Below are 20182 nucleotides of genomic sequence, written 5' to 3'. Positions count from 1 at the left end.
TGGTCATGCCACGTCGTTGTATATTACAGGGGTCGACGCTTAGGGTAGCAGCTTGTCTTTGGCCATTTGCAGAAAGAGGCGCTTGAAGCCGTGCGAGTACGTGCGCGGTGAAAACTTGGCCAACGGCAGTTCCCGCGACGTCGACGGCGGCCGCAGCGACGCCTCGGACCGCCCCGATCGTTGCGACGACCGACTGATGCTGCTGGTCGACTCGGGCGTCGACGGGCGACGCGAAGGCCGCGGCGACGTCGGTCGACTCGCAGTGGACGAGGGCGACGATGGTCGGCGAGAACTCGGCGACGATAGCCGACGAGAACTCGGTGTCGACGGCCGCTGCGAGCTTGGTGACGACGGCCGGGTCGACGTGGGGGATGCGATGGACCGTGATCGGGTGGCCGACGCCGGTCGCTCGCTACTGGTGTCGGTTGCATCGCGTTCGTCGTCGGGCTCGCTGGGTGTTTCGTCGTCGTCGACACCATCGTTGTCGTCGTCGTTGTCGTCGTTGTCGTCGCCATCGGTTCCGGCGGCATTGGCTTGGTGGGCCATGATCTTCCTTCGCCACAGCATGTGCGACTCGCGCTTGGCTTTTTGCAGCGGGAGGCGCGAGCCCGCCGAGACAGGCCGCGCCGGTCGGTCGTCCAAGGCGGTCGACGGGCGCGCCGAGAGCGGGCGCGTCCCGACCGCGCTACTCGGTCGTGTCGGTGTCCCAATCGTCGCCCTTCGTAGCGCCTCACCGGGCTTGCTCGGACGTCTACGGTTCCGATGAGCCGTCTAAATAAACCATCTGGTCCATACATGTGTTTTCGAGGCGACGACGGGCGGCGACCAGAGGCATTGCTGGACGAGGGCGTGGCGGGTCGCGCCGATGGTGCCGACGTCGGTCGCGGGGGTGTCGCCAGTCGCACCGTGCCGTTCTTGGTCAGCGCCGCGTAGGCGATGGCGTCGGCTCGCTTTTGCATCCGCTCGTCGTGCGTCATGCCCTAGTACTCTCAATGCGACACGATCCTCCGAGCGATGGACGCGTACCCAGACGTCGCCGTCGCCGGTGTAGTCGGGTGCGAGGACGTGCTTGCAAAACTCGGCGAGATCGATCGTGCTGCTTCTGTCCGTGTCGTAGCGGTCAAATAAGCTGCGTGCTTGGGTCTCGTTGAGGCGGAATCCGAGGACGAGGACGCCGCGCTTGAACTCGTCAAAGGTGATCCCGTGGGATTTCTGGAAGACGCGGTAAACCTGCCGAAACGTGTCGGAGGACTTAGACGTCTTCTGCGTAATGCGCTCCCGGAGCCTGGTTTGGATCGTCTCCAAGCTCCAGTGATCAATGTTGACGCGGTTGTAGTACGCATCGGGCTGGAGCTGCTTGCGCTACACAACACATACGTTGATCTCGACATATCGGGCTATAGACGCTACCAGAGCTTCTTGGCGCGCCATCTCGTCGGCTTCGGCCACCCACGTCCCTTTGGTGTAGTCGGGTGGCAGCACACCGCGCACAAACTCATTCAGATCAATGTCGCCGCTGCCGTCGAGGTCGATTTTTGAAAGAGCTTCATGGTCGACTCGCGCGGCAGGTCGAGCCCGAGCTCGGCGAGTGCGTCATGGAACTCGTGCGCGCGGATGCCGCTGGTCTTTTTAAATATCTGCAGCGCCTGCCGAAAGCAGTCGGACGACCGCGACGTGTGCTGCTCGATCTTTTCCCGGAGCTTGCGTTCCATGTCTTCAATCGACCACGACGCCTCGACGCTGTGCACCGCCGCGGCGTACCGCACTCGCCGGACGTCCTCGCGCTTCTGGCGCTCGATCTGGGCTTGGATGTACGTGGCCGAGTAGTCGTCGATCGAGATGCCTTGGACAAACTCGTTGAGGTCGAGGTCGCCCGAGTGGTCGGCGTCGAACATCGCAAAGAGCTCGTGGGTTTGCGCCGATGTGAGCCGGAAGCCCATGCGAAGGAGCCCTTCGTGGAACTCGTCAAGCGTAATGCCGGACGCCTTGGCGAAGATCATGAACGCTTGGCGGAACCGGTCCGACGCCTTGGACGTGCGCTGGTCGATTTTTTCCCGTATCCGCTTGACGATTTCCGGAAACGGAAGGTTGTCGCCGACCGTCACCTCGTGCTGCGCCCGCGCCGGGTGGTGCAGTCGCATCGGCTTGTGCGCAACGCGATCGGAGGGCTGGGCCACTACTACTGGTGGCGCCAGTGTGCTCTGGCCATTCGCCGCCGTCGCCAAGGCGCTCATGGCCGCCGCTTTCTTCTTTGGCAGTAGCGTCGTCGTCGTCGCCGCTGTTGTTGTCGTCGCGTGCTGGCGCTTGCCACGTGGCGTGCCAGGACATCGGCCAAAGACGCCGCGCTTGAACTTGGCGCGGTCGAGGCGACCGGTGGCGTCCGTGTCGTAGAGGTGGAAGAGCGCGTAGCTCTGCTGGCGGTTGGCGCAGATGCGAAACTTGAGCAAAAGCAAATGGAACGCGTTGGGCGAAATCGACTCGGTGGTCGTAAAGAGCTCGAACGCCTTCTCGACCCGCTCGTTCTCGATCGGAATCAGCGCCTCGAGCTTCAACCGGAGCTTCCGCGTCAGCACGTCCAGCACCGTCGACCCGGACCGAGGGTCGTGGGGCGGGCGCCTCGTCACGCAGCTGGCGCCGACGACGCCTCCGAGGCCCGACATCCCGGACGTCCAAAGAGTTGATTCTAGTTTCCTCGCTACGGCCACCGGCCCTATTTTTGGCGCGCTAACTTTAGGTCGAAACACCCTTTCGCCATACTATCCGGATGTATCGTATCCGGACGGGCCCCACTTCAAGTTGAGCACGATGGCTGCACTGTCCTTGGAGGCGAGGAGCATCAAGAGAGCAGTCTTCTTGTACCAAGAAAAGCCTCAGGACCAATAGCTCGCAGCATGCTAAAGGCCGAGCTCCTCCATCGCTCGGACCACTGTGTCTCGGAGGTATCTCCAGCAGGGTGGCGGAACAAACAAGGTGCGCGACATGGTTGTCAAGATTGCAGATCGTCGTCGTCGACGTCGTCGTATCCTTCCATGTCTCTGCCATCGTTGTGCTGGAGATGGTCAAAGGTTGATAGTGGAGCTTGCATGCCCTCGCTTTCGCTTGATATAACCGGGGAGTGTCGTGAGCGCAATATGCAGTGCAGACCACTTGCTTGCTCGTCGAGTCCAAGCGCGGGCCTTCTGTGACGCCTTGAGGATCGTCGTCGCAGGGCGTCGAGACAGAGCGTGGCGCCAGCTCGCTTTTTTCGGCCGAGATGGCTTCGATAGAATTGGCTTCGAAAAAATCACGGAAGATCGCAACACAAGCAGGATCACTTGCGTTCTCGACACGCGACGACGACATGCTTCTCGAACCCGAACTCGTCGAGTACATTGCAGCGTACATTGCATGCCCGACGGCCTGGCTCGCGTTCCTTACTGCGATGCCCCGCTGGTCCCTGCGCCGTCCGGTCCAAAGCCTCCTGCGGCTGTACCCGAGCGTGCTCCAGCGCGGCCCGCGCCTCGTGCTATCAAAGATAGCACCCGAGCATGTCGATGACATTCGCGCCGCCATGCCGCTCTACACGGTGGTCGAGCTCTCCGACTGGACTTGTGCGCGCCACGCGATCGACGTGGTCGTGCCGTCGGTCGACGTCGAAATCGCCAACGTCAAGTCGTCCGAGATACTCTCAGCCGCGATGGCGTCGTGGCCGCTGCAGCTCGTCGCGTGCAAGGTCGATATCGGCCCCGAAGTGCTCTTCTCGTCATTGGCCTTTGCGGCCGCGTGCGCCCAGCTACGCGACTCGTGCCCGCGCCTTGCCTCCTTGGATCTGTGCTGGCAGCGGCCCATGGCACCCGCCGAGCAAGATGCACTCGTCGCGGCCATTTGCGCGTCGTCATCGCTCACGCACTTGCGCATTGCATCGTTCATGGCGATCGTCTTGACCGACGACAACACGCGCCACCTCGCCAAGTGGCTCGAAACCTCCTGCGTGCACACGATCGCGTTCGAATCCGTGGCCTTTTCGCTCCAGTCGGAAAGCGCCGTGTGCCATGCGCTTCGGCGCCACGTACCGACGCTACAGTCGCTCAAGCTCGCGTTCACGCCGTCGCTCGCACGCGCCTTGCTCAACGGCCGACGGCTGCCCAAGACGCTCCCCAAGCTCGAAATTGTCGGCAGCATCGAAACTGTCGACATTGCGCCGTCCATGGCCGCCATGATGGCCGAGTCGCTCGCCGAGTCGCACTTGACGCACTGCACCCTCTCAAGCAACCACTGCCTGCACAACCCAAGCGTCGCCAGCCTCATCTTTGGCGCGCTACCCCACATGGCGCACCTCCAGCACCTCAATTTGACGTACAACGGACTCGACACGGTCGCGTGCGAGGTGCTAGCTACGGCGCTGCCGAACATGCGCCGCCTCGAAAGTCTCAATGTCGAAAACAACTTTTTACGGGACGTGGGCTGCGCGATCCTATCGACCGCGCTTCCGAACTGCGTGGCGCTGCAGACGCTGCATTTGGGCCACAACTTCATCGGTGACGTCGGCGTCCGCGCGCTCTGCATGGCTGTGCGCAGCTCCACGTCGCTCTCGACGCTCACGCTGGGCGGGAACGAGCTCACGGCCGTCGGCGCCACGCAGCTCGCGCGTTTGGTGCAAGACGCCAAGTGCCCGACGCTGACGACGTTGGACGTGGCGCTCAACCCGCACTTGCAAGTCGACGGCGTCCTGCGACTGCTGCATGGTGTGCATCAGTCGAGCGTCCAGCTCACGGTCTCGGGCTTGGCGCTGCCGCCGCGCCAGCTCCGGAAATGCGTGTCGTTGATCGAGCAGCTCGAGCTGCCGGCGACATTGCTCACGTAGCGCATCATATATCGTTGTGTCGAGGAGGTCTAGTCAATATATATTTGGTTGTCGCCCTACAAGAAAGAGTGTTTGAGTAAAGTGTCCTTGGGACCACGTGGCCTTGGAATCACTCTTGCACGGTTGACGTTATTGGCGTCAAGATACCCGAGCGTGTGCATGAGGTCCTTGCACGCCTGACGGCAGAGTTGCCGACGAAGGGCATATCATGAAGACGTATTGATGTACTACGTAGTAGGATGCGGGAGCGTCGAAACAAGGGTGTGCAGAAAGGTCGCGACGGTACGACTAAATGTGGCATTTTCATAAATATGGCACATGCCACATAAGAGTGTTTCGCTCCTTTCTCTTGTTCTACGCCGCATCCGCCACCACGGCACAGTGTTTCGTGCTCGTTAGTATGTCCTCTATCCCTCCCTCGTGAATGGGCGACACGAATAATTTCATCGTTGTTGGCTCCAACGAGCTCGTGCGCAGCATGGCATGCACCGTGTCGCATGGGATTGGCCAAAACGCTATCGAAACGAAACCAATCAAACGCCAGTATCGCATTTCGACCAATCATGTCCCTCCTAGAGCAAAAGGCGCTTTTTATTCATACTTTCTATTTCATGCTTGCTTTGTATCTCGACACGATTTCCGATTTCGTAAATAGTGTACATGACAGTATTTGAAAACCCAGTGTGAAATTGATGGCACCACAATTCAGAGTTCGACGATGATGCTCCGCCGGTACGTCGCCGCCAACGACGCCGACGGCTCATGCACCGAGCCATTAGGTACACGACCGCGCGGCTTGGCCGATGCATGAGCGACTGGAGCCGCAAGTCGCTCGTCGAAGTATCGCAGGCCTTGGCCGCGGGCACGACGACGGCGACCGAGCTCACGGAGGCCTGCATTGCGCAAATCAACGCAACGCGCGACCTCAACATGTTTGTCGCCGACACCTTCGAGAGCGCGCGTACGCTCGCTGCAGCGTCCGATGCGCGGCGCGCCAGCGGCGCCGCCCGTGGCCCGCTCGACGGCATCCCCGTCGGCGTCAAGGACATTTTCTGCATGCACAACGAAGCGCCGACGACATGTGGCTCCAAGATGCTCGACGGTACGCCTGCATCTTCACATGGCACGGCGAACGAGATGCTGTGATGCAGGCTTTCATGCGCCGTACGAGTCGACGGCGACCCAGCGCCTTCTGGACGCCGGCGCCGTGCCCCTCGGCAAGCTCAACATGGACGAGTTTGGCATGGGTTCGGCGACCAAGTACAGCCAGTTTGGCGCGACCATCAACCCGTGGTCGACCAACTTGACGGACGCCGCGCTCGTCTCGGGCGGTAGCTCGGGCGGTAGCGCCGCGGCCATCGCGTCCGGCTGCTGCTTTGCAGCCCTTGGCTCGGACACGGGCGGCTCCGTGCGACAGGTACGACGCTCGGCCACTTCCCATCAGGTCCTATGGAAATGCGGATGTAGCCCGCAGCGTACTGTGGTGTCACGGGCTTCAAGCCCAACTATGGCCGCATCTCGCGCCACGGCATGATTGCCTATGCGAGTTCGCTCGACACGCCGGCGCTCTTCACCAAGACGGCACGGTACTTAGTGGACGCTGTACTTAAGTGACTTCTCACATGTATGTGCCAGGGATGCGTCGCTCGTGCTGCCGCTGCTCGCGGGACCCGACGGCAAGGACGCGACTGCGATCCAAGAGACGCTCCCCGACACCTGGGTACGATGCACGGCAATGCGCCCTTGCGTTGACAGTCGCGTAGTGCCAACTGCCAGCCGACACGTCGAGCTTGAAGGGCTTGACCGTCGGCGTTCCGAACGAGTACTTCGTCCAAGAGCTGCCGGAGGCCATGCTGCATGTGTGGGACGAGGGCATCCGCCACCTCCGTGACGCCGGTGCGTCCCGTGCTGTCGTTGCATGGGATCAATGTGATGGCGTAGGCGCGCGCGTGGTCGAGGTATCGCTGCCCACAACCAAGTACGCGCTGCCGACGTACTACATTCTCGCGTGCGCTGAAGCGTCGTCGAATCTGTCGCGCTACGACGGCGTTCGCTACGGCTTTCGGTGCGATTGCTTCCTTTTGATGGACTAGCAAGCTCACATGTCGCGCAGGGCAGCGGTATCCGAGGCGACGAGCGTCGCCGACGCCTCGAACCAAGCGACGGCGCTCCACGACCTCTATTGCCGGACGCGCTCGGAAGGATTTGGCCCCGAAGTCCAGGTACGACGTGGAAAAACGAAGTTCGAATATGACACACGATATGACGTGGCACGCTGGTAGCGCCGTATCTTGTCGGGCACGTTTGTGCTGTCGGCGGGCGCCTTCAACGACTATTACGAGCGCGCGGTCATTGTGCGGCAGCGCATTCGTGACGACTTTGCCGCGACGTTTACCTCTGGCGTACGCTGCTCCTCGTATCTCTTGGCAGAGACAGCAACGTAAACGACGTAGGTCGATGTACTCTTGACGCCGACGACCCCGACGGGGCCCTTCTCCCTCCATGGCGCCGCCGACCCGATCGAGATGTTTATGAACGACATCATGACCATCCCTGCGAGCCTTGCGGGTCTGCCCGCGCTCTCGCTGCCTGCCGCCATCACGGACGACGCCGGTCTCCCGCTCGGCCTCCAGCTCATTGGCGCACCGAAGACCGAAGACCGCCTCCTTTCGGCGGCCGTCGCCCTCGAAGATCGTCTTGGGTTCCGCCAGCTCATTCCGTCCCGCGTCTACGAAGGCACGCGGTAGAAAAGATGGCGTCAAGCAAACGCAGTGGTAATAGAGATGCTTTCGCGATGATCAGTCGACGGATTCGCCACTTCGAATCCAATCATCGACCGCTTTGTTTAAAAAGTAGCCAAGCAACCACATCCCGAGCCCTCGCTCTTGGTCCTAGGATGGGACAGGAAGCCTATCATCTCTCTGTATGCGCGCCTCGAAACAGGCAACTATACAGGCCACCATGGTACAGTACGCTTCATTATCACACATGCACTCACTACGGACCGATTTCTGGCGGGTGGCAGCTGCCGGTGGTCAGTGCGCCACGCCCGATCATCTTTCTGCATTCCGTTGTGCTTGCATTCCTCAATTTGCCTCGTTGGTATAATACCATCAGCAGCAGCAGCTCCATGTTCCTCCACTTCATCCTCAACCTCGGCACGAACCCCGGTGCGATCATCAAGATCCGTCGCAGCACGGGCCACGGCCACTAAGCCTCGACGCTAGCGGTCGCTTGCCGCCTCGACCCTGCATGCTAATCGCTCGTAACATGACGCCATTTGCACGCTATCTATCCTGTACCAATGTGGTATTAAGGCGTACTACTGCTGGTTGGCGGCGGCGACGCCACCCGCTTGAGCAAGATGCTGTCCATGAGGCTGGACGAGACATAGTCGGCGCCGCCTTCGATGCTTTCTACGCAAAGGATAGCATCGCATCGTGGGCTCTATGCAGTCGTACCGATATGGGCCGTAAACTGGTTTTGCTTGGTCATGTTGAGCTCGGCGAGCGCGAGGCGCGCCTGGTCGGGATCTTCTGCGTGCTCGAGCACGTCTTCGTACGCCCGCTCCGTGTGATCGACGCTTGCTAATACGTTGTTGATGGAGGATTGGCGCAAAGCCGTCGTTGCCATCGGCGCTGCGGCAAACGCCGTCGAGGCTGCCACCGTCGGCGCTGAAGGACCCGCCGAGGGCGCCGTGCCCACGGGGCGCAGCGGCCGCTTCATGCTGCTGATGTTGGTGAGCTCGGATCGGATCTGGTTGAGCTCGTCGAGGCCTTTTTGCAGCTCAGTTTGCATCTAGCATGGTAGGTTCCATGGGTCCGTGGCGAGGCGTCCTCGTCGTACCTTGACGATCTCGCTGTCCTTGGTCGCTTCAAAGTACTCGTTCTTGGCGCGAAGCACGGCGCCGATCGAGCGACCAACGTAGCGGCCACAAGACTTGGCGGCAAGCGGCAGCTCCTTGCGTCCGATGAGGTAGCTGCCGGCGATGAGCGTGACTGCGACTTGCCCCCAGGTCACCATCGCTCGATGTTTGCTATTGCACTCACTCTATTTCATGTCTTTTACTATATGTTGTATCTACACTATGTATGCAAAGTCAAGGCATCTAGAATTTGTAGAGTGTCACACTATATCTAACATTTCAATTAATGCCACGTTCCTGCGGAGTGGGCTTGAAAGGAAACCTCTTGAGAGAAACTGATGTAGATGTATCCCATTTGCAGTGGAATAGAAAGATAATACTTGATACGTTTGTTGGTACTTGGCATTCGTGCCAGGTACTTTTGTAGCTTTCCAGATCACAAATGGATGCGAAGTGTAGAGAGCGCGAATCGACCTCACGAAGAAGCTGGCGTGCGCTAGTGGGCGACCCGATAGATATGACTGTTCTCTGCTTTCATATATACATCTATACATAGAGTAGCTGTGCGTTAGCGCCGGAGGAGCGTCTCGGGTCGGCGCTGCTTGACGGCCTCGCGCTCGCGTCGAAGCTGCTCGAGGCGACTGGAGGAAGACGACGATGACTTGGCTTTCTTCGTCTTCTTGAGCTCCGAGTTCGTCGTGTTACCGGCACAGTCGAGCGCGTCGGCTTCCTGTGTATCGTTGGCGGCGACCATGAGCACCATGGGCCGGCCCACGATCGCAGCCATGGGGTCGGCGCTCGCTGCACGTGGCGCCTCGGTGGCGTCGTTGTCGTCTTGGCTCTGCTGGACGGCAGGGTTGCGAGGGCGGCTTGCGTCGGCCTATCTGGTGGTGGACCGGGCTCAACGCGCCGCCGAGCGCGATGCCTCCGTCTGTGTACTTCTTGATGCTGGCGACTGGCGGCGGCGCGGTCTCGTCGGGCGCAAAGAGGTCGATGGTCGGCTTGGTCTTCCTGAGGGCCTCGACGCGGCCGTCAAGGTCCGCTTGCGCTCTCGCGGAAGGCAGCGCGCTCTGCGTCTTCATGCAGCCGCTCGTCCCGCCGGACCTTCTTGATCTTTGCGCGCGTCCACACCACTTCTTGTGCTTGTGGCTCGTTTGGAACTCGCTCGATCTGGCATGGATGTTTTAATTGGCGCAATTTTTGATTCTTTATAGCCAATCACAAGCCGTGTTCGTCTTGAATAGTGTGAGCACCATTCAGCACAACGACGAGTAGCAGCCCACAGACGCGCCAGCGCCACGTAGCAGCCGGGTATACCTCTCCACACACTTCTTGAATGACGTAAATGTCGTTTCCGACGCTGCACGTAGCGCAATCACGCGCAAATCCATTTCCATTTTCGAGGTGGTGGCAGAATTGCCCAAATACTTCACGTGACATCGCGGGGTTCCAAAGCTCCAAGGACCGTAAAACTGACTGCCAGAGTTGGCGATGGGTCTCGACCCGGTGTGCGACCATCTTGTTGGTCGCCATCGTTGCTTGGGCACTCACACCAAACTCGAACTGCCGAGCGTCGGTTTTCAGGAAATTCGACATGCAATTTCGGTTGAAAATGCGTCGAAATCGCGGAAACCGAGGACGCCGTCTCTATTTGTTCCAGTTAAGGAGCGCGTGTTATGTGGCCGAGGGAGGCAAAGTGCGCGCGATACCGCTGCGTGATGAGGTCTTGTATCCCGTACAGTATTTCAGTATAGCGAAAAAGCACACTATATCAAAATATTGTTTGCCGCTGTCATTTGCTCTCGCTACAGAGCTCGCACGGCGACGTCACATAGCATTTTGGACTCCCCAAAGTGTGGCCTAGTATTCTGGCAAGTATGGGCGATTTCATTTTCAAACTTCATTCTGGTCGATCCGCCGGCGCGGCGGGCACTGTGCACCAAAATATGGTAATTATGGTTGCAAATGGCGAACGCCAATACTAACGGCCGGCAACGTCAGAAAGTCAGAAAGACGACGCCGAGGCTCCTCGGGCACCACTGGCGCTGCTGCATTGTGCTCGAGGAGACTCCATCAGCATTCTCTACGCCATCATGAGGTGTCGCTCGGTCGCAATGCAGCGTTCCTCGTCGGTCTCCCTCCTTTCCGTCGACGCCAGGCCAAAGCGTTTCAGCCAATCAGAGCGACAAGACGTTAGATTTGTGGCCAATCAGAGCGGCAAGGACTCCGCTTCCGAGCCAATCGCCAGTGTTCTTGCCGCAGTTCTCGAACCGATCATCGCCGCCAGCCCAGGCACGTCGTACGTGGCAAGCCGTGCGCAGGCCTCAGGTCGAGGCGCTCACGCGACGTCGCTTTAAGTATGGCACAGCCTATCGATGCGTAAAGAGCCACCGAGTCGGCTCTTGGGCGGAGCCCTGGCCAATATTTCGACGGCCTCTCTCGCACGTCGGCCACAGGATCGCCTCCGAGATGCGCTCCTCCAAGCTCCCAAGACCTGCAACGACGCTGCGGGCGATGGCGCAATATGCGTAGCATCATGGCCGCCGCAACGTCATGCGCTTGCGCGTCCAGAGCGATAACCAGTAGGTTCCTGCCGGTAAAATCTAATGCTATCTAAACGCATCAATGAATTTTAACCAATCAAAAATGGGACAGTCAAACCAACAGACCGACCAAGGATGGATGCGCTGACCAGCGCGCTCCTGTCGATGGACCCGATGGCCGGGCATGCAGCTATGAAGACACTGCAGACGACGTGCGCCTTTGAGAGCCGCGACGAATGCATGGCCTGGACTGGGTACGCAAGCGCCTCATTGACACAGCGAGCCCACACATGTGACTAGGTCGCTCTTGACCTTTGCCGGGTGTGGCTATCAGTTCCAATTGCTACGGCGACTCCTTGCAGCAACAGGCGACGACGAAAGCGATGCCTCATGCTCGGATAGCGACAGTGATTGCGATGACGATCCGCGCGGTCGGTGGCTGCGCGCTGCGATCACTGCCTACGCCGACCAGCTCGTGGCACTCTGCACCGCTGCATCAACTTGCGCGACCACAACGCCCGGCGTGCTGTTTGAGTACCTGGCTTTTCTGCGCGCAGCGATTCCTCTTTTGGGCGCGTCAGCGTTCGAGATGGCGGCGTCCGTCGTGTCGCTGCTGCCGCTGCCGCAGCTACCCCAGTACCTTTGTGTCGAGTGCATTGGCTTCCTCGACGACGTGGCAGCCACCATCGATGCTGACGATGACCATGACGTCAAAGCGACGGTCTTGGTGGAGTGCTCGCTAACGTTTCTAGCATCGGCGTTTCCAACGCTGGTCGAGCTCGTGGTCGCAAGCTCGCCCGTCGTCGGCATCACCTTCTTTGTCGGCGAAGCGAAGACGCCAGGGCTCCAGCGGCTGCTGCTCTTTGGCTTGCGCGTTCTGCAGCTAGGACTGCGCATGGCACCCACGGCGGCCATGCTCTCTGCGCTGCGTACATTGTCGGAGAGCGCGGCCCGACCAGAGAGTTTGCGGCGTCTGCCTGCGCTGCGCGCCAAGCTCGTCGAGATCGTCTCCGAAGAAGACGACGTCCTCATTGGGGCTGCACTCTTTGCACTTGGTCTCTACGATGCGCATGGCTCTTCGCCGATTGCCGAGGCGTTCCATCCCGTCCTCGTCTTTGACTTGGTCTGCGCCACGATTCACGACGACCATTCGGTGCTCGTCGACTGGCTCACGTCCAACGGTACGCGTGCTTGGCTTTCTTTCCACTTGATACAAGGCATGGTTGCTACTAGAAACCGAAGCACTGGCGTACGTTGTGGCCTTCCTGCGCTTCCTCGACGCGTCTCCATCTCCCGCGTGGCCAGCCACCGTGCGCGTCACCGCCATCACACACGTCTTGGAAGCGACGTGTACGGATCTCGACAAGTACCAGCGACACCACATCATCCCGTTCAACGTCGCCCCGCTCCTCCGCCGCCTGCGACGCGTTCTCACCATAATTCAGTCGACGCTATGACACGGATGCGACTCTTTCTGCGACTCTCTTGCACGCTTGGATGTCCCGTCGCATGTCAAGCCTGCGATGCTTCGACACCTCTCGAACTCTGTGCCGTCCGATTATGGGGCTGACTTATGAAGTGCACTCATTCTCCGAGATGGCTTGAGCCTTTCTCCGTCAAAACACACTATGAGGCTGTTCGCCTCGAGGACTGTTGCATCGCAGTCCAACCACACGCATGTCCTTTTTCTCTCAATTCTTCTCTGGAACAATGGACACGAGAACGACGCAGCGTCGTCACCACGGGACGGTGTCAAGATGACGTGATACACGTGATGGATTGACGATATTCGGTTAGTACCCCACGGAGCGCAGAATCGCATCCAGGCGCTTCCGGCCCTCCAACTCGGTGTGGTCTTGCAGACGGAACTCGAGCTTGGGCGTGTACTATACACAAGTCATACATACAGTCCGAGACAAACAAACGACGTACGCGGAGGCGGAGGTGCTGGGTCATGCGCACGCGGAGCCAGCCCGTCATGCCCATGAGACGATGCCGCACCTTGGCCACCGCCTTCTTGGAGACGGCCGTGCCGTCGGGCCGCGAGACGTCCCAAAACACAATAGCATTGCGGAGATCCGGCGACGCCTTGACCTACGGGCATCGTCGGTCGATATGTCAAGTGGACGTGGACAGGGCGTACTTGGGTGACCCACACTTGCATCTCGTGTGTGCACAAGTCGGTGTGCATCACAAATGTGTCTTGGAGGAACGACTGGAGGATGTTGCCGTTGCGCTCTTGCCGGTGGCCAATCACTTCCGGGTCGAAGCGCGAGTTGACGGCCTTCTGCAGCGGGATCTGGTTCTTGGTCGCCGCCGGTCGCCTCGCGTTCTCGTCCGCCTTCAGCGCGTGCATCGCGCGGTCCGGCGACAGCATCTGCGTCACGCGCTTCTTGTTGTCTTCCTTGTCGAGCTCTTCGAGCTCCCGGTCAAAATCGGCTTCGTCTTCTTCGTCCTCGTCGTCTTCGTCGTCGCCGGCCAAGAACGCCTCAAACTACACTCATGATAAGCCCGTGATGGCCACGATCGCATCGCTTGCCTCTTCTTCGGTCATCATGCCCTCCTCTTCCTCGAGCGCTGCTTTGCGTGCCAGCGGGATCATGTCCATCTCGAGCGAGTGCGGATCGTTGAGCTGGTCCATGGCCGCGCGCAGGTTCGTGCGCTTCACTTCAGCGTCCGCGGCTTCAAAGCCCGACATGTCAAAGCCGCGGAAGGCTTCTTGCGTGTCCTACGCAGAAGCATTCGACGAGGCGTAGACAGGCGGCAGCACGTACGCGGACGCCGCGCTTGATCGAGAGCCGTGAGGCCGACTTGCCCTTGCGCGCGCAGAGCACAGACGTTGTCTGGAAGGCGCGGATGCCGCGGTAGGCGGCGCGCTGCTGCTGCAAGGCCAGGGACAGCATCAAGGATTCACTGGCATAGGGATGACCACCACACGTGTTTAAAACAGTATGTACACAACAGAACTTTGGCAGCCCATGCCACAGGGTCACAAAGCGACGACACGCGATGGCTTGTACGAGCCACCCCATTGCACGCGAGCAAACCATCATGTACCTTTGAGGGTGATACGACGAGAGCCGTGCCGAGGTGCTTGCGTGTCGTCCGCGCCACGAGATGAAGCGCATCGTGTATAAAACGGTTTTATACAGACAACAGATGGTGCGACATTGCAGTTTTCGACGATTCGAATGCAGAAGATCCCGGCCGCGCTGCTGGCGGTCGCCGTCGCGGCCAGCGCGCCGCTCTTCCCACTCGACCACGCCAACATCACGAGCATGACCAACGCCTCGTTCTACACGCTTCTTGAAGGCCCCGAGCCGTGGATCATCGATTTCTATCACCCCTAGTACGCGCCTTCTGGGATGCCACCGTTGACGGTGTTGTCTGTAGCTGCACGCACTGCGTCGAGTACGCGGCCGAGGTCGCGACGGTCGCCGCGCACTTTGCGCTGCAAAAAGCCGTGCGCGTCGGCGTCGTGAGCTGTCTGGATGCCAAGGAGCTTTGCGCCGCGCAGCACATTGCGGCCTTTCCAGCGCTCGGCTATTACAACTTTCGCCTCATGCGGGGCGTCAACTACGTCGATGCTGGAGCACCGCCGCTTGCAGACGTGGCACAGACAGTACAGATGCTTCAGAAAGGAGTCCACCCCGCCGACCCGAGTGTCGACCACCGACCCCTGGAGCTGCATCATCAATCCTCTGCGCCGCTGACCCGGTACCACGATGGAATCGCCGCCTTCCTCTTTGGCCTCCACCACCACGTCTTCCACGAGCGAGAGACCTTGCGACCGGCCATGATGACCGCGCTATGCGACTGGATATACCTCGTCGGCGACGCGATGCCGCACGACACCCATCGCCGCATCGTGCTCCGTCTGCATGCAGCGCTTCGCAGCAAGACGACGCTCGAGGTCGACGCCTGGCGGCAACTGCTCGCGCGGTGGGCTGCAAGCACCGACGACCCTCTTTTTCACGGCGACGGGACGACGTACATGGCGTGTACGTCGTACAATTGCGGCCTGTGGACGCTGCTCCACCGCATGAGCCTCTCGCCTGCGGCGACCCGCGTCGTGCCAGCGCTGCAGCTGTACATGGCGTTCTTTGGGCACTGCGTGCCTTGCCGGTGCGACCTCCATGTCTATTGGCTGTGATGTAAATCAAATGTGTAGCGTCGCTCTTGAGAGGTTCCATACGATCGAGAGGCTCGATGCGCTGACGCGTGCGCCGCCGTCCGTCATCGCACTGCACATGTGGCGACTGCACAACGCCATCAACAGCGCCACGCACGCGGCGTGGCCTTCCCACGACCACTGCCCGCACTGTCGGTCGACGACCGACTGGGACGAAGCGGCGGTTCTCTCGCACCTCCAAGCGACGTTTGCGACGGCCGAGACACTCCCTCTTGGCGACGCTAGCGTCATGGCCCCACCGAGTCGGCTGCCATGGCTCGGTCTCGGAGCTGCGAGTGGCGCTGCCATCGCCGGCCTTGTCTACGTCAAGTGTCGTCGCTCCAACCCGAGTAATACCAAGCTGTCCTAAGACGACGCGACCCCAAGTTGTCTAAAGATGACACAACACATCAATGATTCAATAAAGCGCAAACGTGTTTTCATTCTGTGTAAAATGCAAGACAATACTACTGTGATCGTAGCCGGATCAGCGACGCACTAGATCTGGTTGTGCGACGCGAGGTGCGTGTAGATGCCGTTGAGGCGCATGAGCTCGTCGTGCGTGCCTTGCTCGGCGATGCGCCCGCCGCTCACGACGCAGATCTTGTCGGCGTTCCGGATCGTCGAGAGGCGGTGCGCGATCACGATCGTCGTCCGGCCCTTCGCCGCCAGCAGCTTGTCCAACGCTTCTTGGACGACCTTCTCGCTCTCCGAGTCGAGCGCCGACGTGGCTTCGTCCAAGAGCAAAATCGACGGGTTCTTCATGATGGCGCGCGCGATCGCAATGCGCTGCTTCTGGCCGCCCGAGAGCTGCTCGCCCTTCAAGCCCACTTGCGTCTCGTAGCCGTCGGGAAACTGCGAGATGAAGTTGTGCGCGTTCGCCATCTTGGCGGCCGCTTCGACGCGTGCTTGGAGGTCCGGAACGTTGTCGGCGTTGGCGAGGCCGCCGGCAATGTTTTCGGCGATCGTGCCGACAAACAAGACGGGCTCTTGGCCGACGAGACCGATCTGGTTGCGCAGCCACGGGAGGTTGAGCGTCGCGAGTTCGCGGCCGTCGAGCGTGATGGCGCCGGCTTGTTGCTGGTAGAAGCGCTCGAGGAGCGCCACGACCGTGCTCTTGCCGCCGCCACTGGGACCGCAAAAGGCGACCGTCTGACCCGGCTCGATCGTGAGGTCGTAGTGCTTGAGCACTTTGATGTGGGGGCGCGTCGGGTAGCTGAACGCAACGTCCTTAAAGACAATCCGGCCTTCGACCGAGTTGGGCGTGATACCTTCGTCGACCTTGGACGAGTCGATGATGGGCTGGCGCTCGACGATCGCAAAAATCTCCTTGGCCGCCTTCTTCGCCGAGTCGGTGTCGCCCATCCAACCCGCAGCTTGGCCCATGCCTTGGGCGGCCATCATGACGGCCATCATCGTGCGCATCATCTCTTCGTACGTGATCGTGCCGTCCTTGATGAGCTTGGCGCCATACCAAAAGACGAGCGCGTAGGTTGCAAACAGTGACGCCGGGCCAAAACCGGTCATGAGCCCGTTGACTTGAGCTTCGCGGACGCCGTCTTGCATGGGTTCGAGAAGCAACGTGTCGTACTTGGCGACGAGGGTCTCTTGAAGCCCGAGCGCGGTCACGGTCCGAGCGTTGACAATGGCTTCGGTTGCGAGCGATCCGGACGTGGTAAGGGTGTCGGTCACGTTGTAGTTTCGGAGCTGGCGTGTGCGCACGACGGCCACAACGAGCATAAGTGGTATGACGCACAGCATCACGAGCGTAAGCTGCCAGCTGCCAAAGCCAAACGAGATGACGAGGCCGCCAACCATGGTAAAGAAGGTCTGCAGAATACGCGCTTGGTTCTCGCCGGCGACGACGACGACCTTGGTCGAGTACGTGGCGAGGTCGGTCGTCAAGGCACCGGTCGTATGGCCGTCCATGTCGAAAAAGCCAATGTCCTGCCGCATGAGCGCTTGGAAATGCATGTTGCGAAGCCGAGTCGTGAGCTTCTCGGCGATCGTGCGGAAGCTAAACGTCTGCGTATAGCCGACGAAGAACATAGCGACCGCAACGCCAATGAAGAGGATCGCTTGCGTCCGAATGTCGCTGTAGAGCGAGTGGAGGTACGACGCGTCTTTGGTCTGCACGAAGAGCGTAAAGTACTTTTGCATCGAAGCGAGCACGTTCGAGATGATGAGCGAGATGCCCGGCATCGAGAAGCCGTTCAAAATGCAGGACGCAAACCCCGCAATCATGTACAATCGCTCCGGCTTGGTTAGCTTCATGAAGCGCCAGAGCGAGACCTCGGCGGCTGGCGCCTCAACCGCCGACGGCAGCGCGTCAAAGTTGATCGACTGGTGCGACACGCTGCTGTACTTGCGGATCATCTCGGCCACGTCCTTGTCAGCCGCCTTCTCCAGCGCCAGCGAGACGCGGTCCGCGTGCGACGGCGAGTCCGTGTCCGACGAGTCGGTCGACGCCGTGCCGTCTTGGAGCTCGACCAAGGTCCGGTACAGCCCGTCGTCCATCTCCATGAGCGTCGCATGCGTGCCCTCTTCGACCACGAGGCCCTTGGACAAGACGATGATCTTGTCTGCCTTGCGGATCGTCGAGAGCCGATGCGCAATCACGATCGTCGTCATGTTGGTCTTCTCCATGAGGTCGTTGAGCGCCGCCTGCACGACGCGCTCGCTCTCGTTGTCGAGCGCCGACGTGGCTTCGTCGAGGATGAGGATCTTGGGTTGGCGCACGAGCGCTCGCGCGATCGCGACGCGCTGCTTCTGGCCGCCCGACAACGTCGTGCCCTTCTCGCCGCACATGGTGTCGTACTGGCTCGGCAGACTCATGATAAAGTCGTGGGCGTTGGCGAGCTTCGCGGCCGCGATCACCTCGTCCTTGGAGATGTTGTCGCCGCCGGCCGCAATGTTTTCAAGGATCGTCGTCGCAAAGAGGACGGGCTCCTGGGACACCAGACCGATCTGCGACCGAAGCCACTTGAGCTGGAGCGACGAGATGTCGCGGCCGTCGAGGAGGATCTGGCCGCTCGTGGGTTCGTAGAAGCGCTCGAGGAGGGCGACGAGCGTGCTCTTGCCCGAGCCAGACGACCCGACGAGCGCGACCGTCTGGCCTTGCTCGATCGTGAGCGAGTAGCCGCGCAAGACAATGTCGTCCGGGCGCGTCGGGTACGAAAACACCAGATCGCGGGCTTCGACTTTGCCGTTGCAGTAAGGCGGCACGTCGCCATTGAGGTTCGCCGCGTTGATCTTGGACGGACGCGCGAGGATCTTGAAGATCTCGGCAGCTGCACCTTTGGCGGACGCGACCGCCGAGATGTTGGGCGAGATCTGCGAGACCGCCATGGTCCCAAACAAGATGCCATAGAAGGCTGAGAAGACGTCGCCGGGCGTTCGAATCGCATCGTTCTGGTCCGAGAGGAGGTAGCCGCCAAACCAGAGGCCGATCGCGTACGTGAGCCAGATGCTCATCATGAACCAGCCAAACGAAAACGAGACGAAGCGCGCGAGGCCCAGCGTCTCGGCTTCGGCTTCGTGCACGATCTCGTCGTACTTCTTGACGGCCCGCGGCTCGCCATTGAGCGACGCAACCGTGCGGATGGCGCCAATGGTCTCTTCGGCGACGGCACCGGCGGCGGCATACGAGCGCTGGCTTTGCGCCGTCGAGTCGCGGAGGCGTTTGATGAGAAACGTCATCGTGATCGCCATCATGGGCATGACCGCGCACATGACGAGCGCGACGTTCCAGCCCTTGACAAAGCCAATGATGTACCCACTGATAAACTGACACGTAAATTGGACGGCTTCGCCGAGCTTGGACGCCATACCTTCCTTGATCTTGACGGTATCGCCCGAGATGCGCGAGGCAAGCTCGCTCGCATCGCGCTGGTCATACCACCCAATCTCTTGGTACATGATGTGCTTGAGCACCTCGCGGCGAAGTGCGCGCATTTGGCGCTCGGCCGTGATGGCAAAGCATGTGTACGAGCCGTAGCCCGCGACAAAGATGACGATCGCAAGGATGAGGTAGTTGAGGCACGTCGCGTTGATGCCATCTTGGTCGTACGGCGAAAAGTAGTTGATCGCATTCCCAAAGAGGATCGCCATGAGCGGGAAGACGACGCCATTGACGATCGAGAGCGTCATGCCAATGACCATGAGGACTGCGTCCGTCGTGTCAGCGTACCGGTAGAGCGCAAGAAACGAGAACGCGTGCTCGCTGCTGGCGTCGTCATCGCTGTCCGTCGTGGGCTTGGCGTCGAGCTCGATCGTCGGGTCCTTGCCGTCGCGCGGCGTCTCGACGACGTGGTAGCTGTCCTTGGTGTTCGGCTTGTCGTCCATGCGGCCAATGTGAAAATGGAGTCCATGTTGCCATTTCCGGAAGATCGCAATTGCGTGTTCTTGAACTTCGAGCTACGTTTGGCATGAAACGGTCAATATATTTTTTCCTAGAGGTCTTTGGAATAGGAAAAATGCCTCATCGTATCCTTCCAATATATGTGTTCTGGAAGGTAGAATGCCTCGAAGTACGTAATCCGAAGTTTATGGACCGCATGCGCCTGCAACGATCAGGGCGGAGGCCCTTTCTAGACGCCATGGGATGCCAACGGTCGTCCAAGTAGCCACGGCGGTTCGCCCATGGTTGAATACCCTTGCTTGCATTGATACTTTATGTCAGTACAGCAAGTACCTAGAAGGGACTTGTTGGCGCTCACGAAGGCGCGTTTTCCGGCGACTTTACCACAAAGTACAGGGAC

At 60.0% G+C, this 20182-nt stretch overlaps 8 protein-coding genes across 8 annotated transcripts; 4 read left to right on the top strand and 4 right to left on the bottom strand.

The window, feature by feature from the left end:
• Positions 1-39: 39 nt before the first annotated feature.
• SPRG_01641 (hypothetical protein) lies at positions 40-2660 on the bottom strand (the record flags this gene model as incomplete). Its single annotated transcript, XM_012340008.1, has 5 exons — positions 40-751; positions 796-980; positions 1027-1362; positions 1411-1516; positions 1558-2660. The coding sequence occupies 5 exons, from the start codon at positions 2658-2660 to the stop codon at positions 40-42; spliced, it is 2442 nt and encodes an 813-aa protein (XP_012195398.1).
• A 663-nt stretch (positions 2661-3323) lies between these two features.
• Positions 3324-4901, top strand: SPRG_01640 (hypothetical protein). The gene has a single exon (XM_012340007.1). It carries the CDS (start codon positions 3341-3343, stop codon positions 4841-4843), a length of 1503 nt encoding a protein of 500 aa, XP_012195397.1. The 5' UTR covers positions 3324-3340; the 3' UTR covers positions 4844-4901.
• A 651-nt stretch (positions 4902-5552) lies between these two features.
• Positions 5553-7641, top strand: SPRG_01639 (hypothetical protein). Its single transcript, XM_012340006.1, has 10 exons — positions 5553-5575; positions 5623-5945; positions 5995-6260; positions 6311-6429; positions 6479-6563; positions 6607-6739; positions 6785-6908; positions 6957-7065; positions 7126-7245; positions 7297-7641. Exons 1-10 carry the CDS (start codon positions 5562-5564, stop codon positions 7588-7590), a joined length of 1587 nt encoding a protein of 528 aa, XP_012195396.1. The 5' UTR covers positions 5553-5561; the 3' UTR covers positions 7591-7641.
• Positions 7642-8155: 514 nt separating this feature from the next.
• On the bottom strand, positions 8156-8885 carry SPRG_01638 (hypothetical protein; the record flags this gene model as incomplete). The annotated part of the gene is made up of 3 exons (XM_012340005.1): positions 8690-8885; positions 8305-8641; positions 8156-8259 (listed from the first exon to the last, which is right to left on the bottom strand). Exons 1-3 carry the CDS (start codon positions 8864-8866, stop codon positions 8156-8158), a joined length of 618 nt encoding a protein of 205 aa, XP_012195395.1. The 5' UTR covers positions 8867-8885.
• A 2501-nt stretch (positions 8886-11386) lies between these two features.
• SPRG_01637 (hypothetical protein) lies at positions 11387-12729 on the top strand (the record flags this gene model as incomplete). Its single annotated transcript, XM_012340004.1, has 3 exons — positions 11387-11505; positions 11552-12432; positions 12485-12729. 3 exons carry the CDS (start codon positions 11387-11389, stop codon positions 12706-12708), a joined length of 1224 nt encoding a protein of 407 aa, XP_012195394.1. The 3' UTR covers positions 12709-12729.
• A 266-nt stretch (positions 12730-12995) lies between these two features.
• On the bottom strand, positions 12996-14156 carry SPRG_01636 (hypothetical protein; the record flags this gene model as incomplete). The annotated part of the gene is made up of 5 exons (XM_012340003.1): positions 12996-13137; positions 13184-13345; positions 13395-13745; positions 13791-13979; positions 14026-14156. Coding segments are annotated over 5 exons (926 nt in total), but the record flags the coding sequence as incomplete, so codon positions are not given.
• A 277-nt stretch (positions 14157-14433) lies between these two features.
• Positions 14434-15856, top strand: SPRG_01635 (hypothetical protein). The gene is made up of 3 exons (XM_012340002.1): positions 14434-14600; positions 14645-15376; positions 15423-15856. The coding sequence occupies exons 1-3, from the start codon at positions 14443-14445 to the stop codon at positions 15790-15792; spliced, it is 1260 nt and encodes a 419-aa protein (XP_012195392.1). The 5' UTR covers positions 14434-14442; the 3' UTR covers positions 15793-15856.
• SPRG_01634 (hypothetical protein) lies at positions 15844-19783 on the bottom strand. Its single transcript, XM_012340001.1, has one exon. The coding sequence runs from the start codon at positions 19764-19766 to the stop codon at positions 15921-15923; it is 3846 nt and encodes a 1281-aa protein (XP_012195391.1). The 5' UTR covers positions 19767-19783; the 3' UTR covers positions 15844-15920.
• Positions 19784-20182: the final 399 nt, after the last annotated feature.

Source organism: Saprolegnia parasitica (assembly GCF_000151545.1).
Source record: "Saprolegnia parasitica CBS 223.65 unplaced genomic scaffold supercont2.4, whole genome shotgun sequence".
Taxonomy (NCBI): domain Eukaryota; phylum Oomycota; class Saprolegniomycetes; order Saprolegniales; family Saprolegniaceae; genus Saprolegnia; species Saprolegnia parasitica.
Note: the sequence above shows the minus strand (reverse complement) of the source record. Positions and strands in the feature narration are given on the sequence as shown.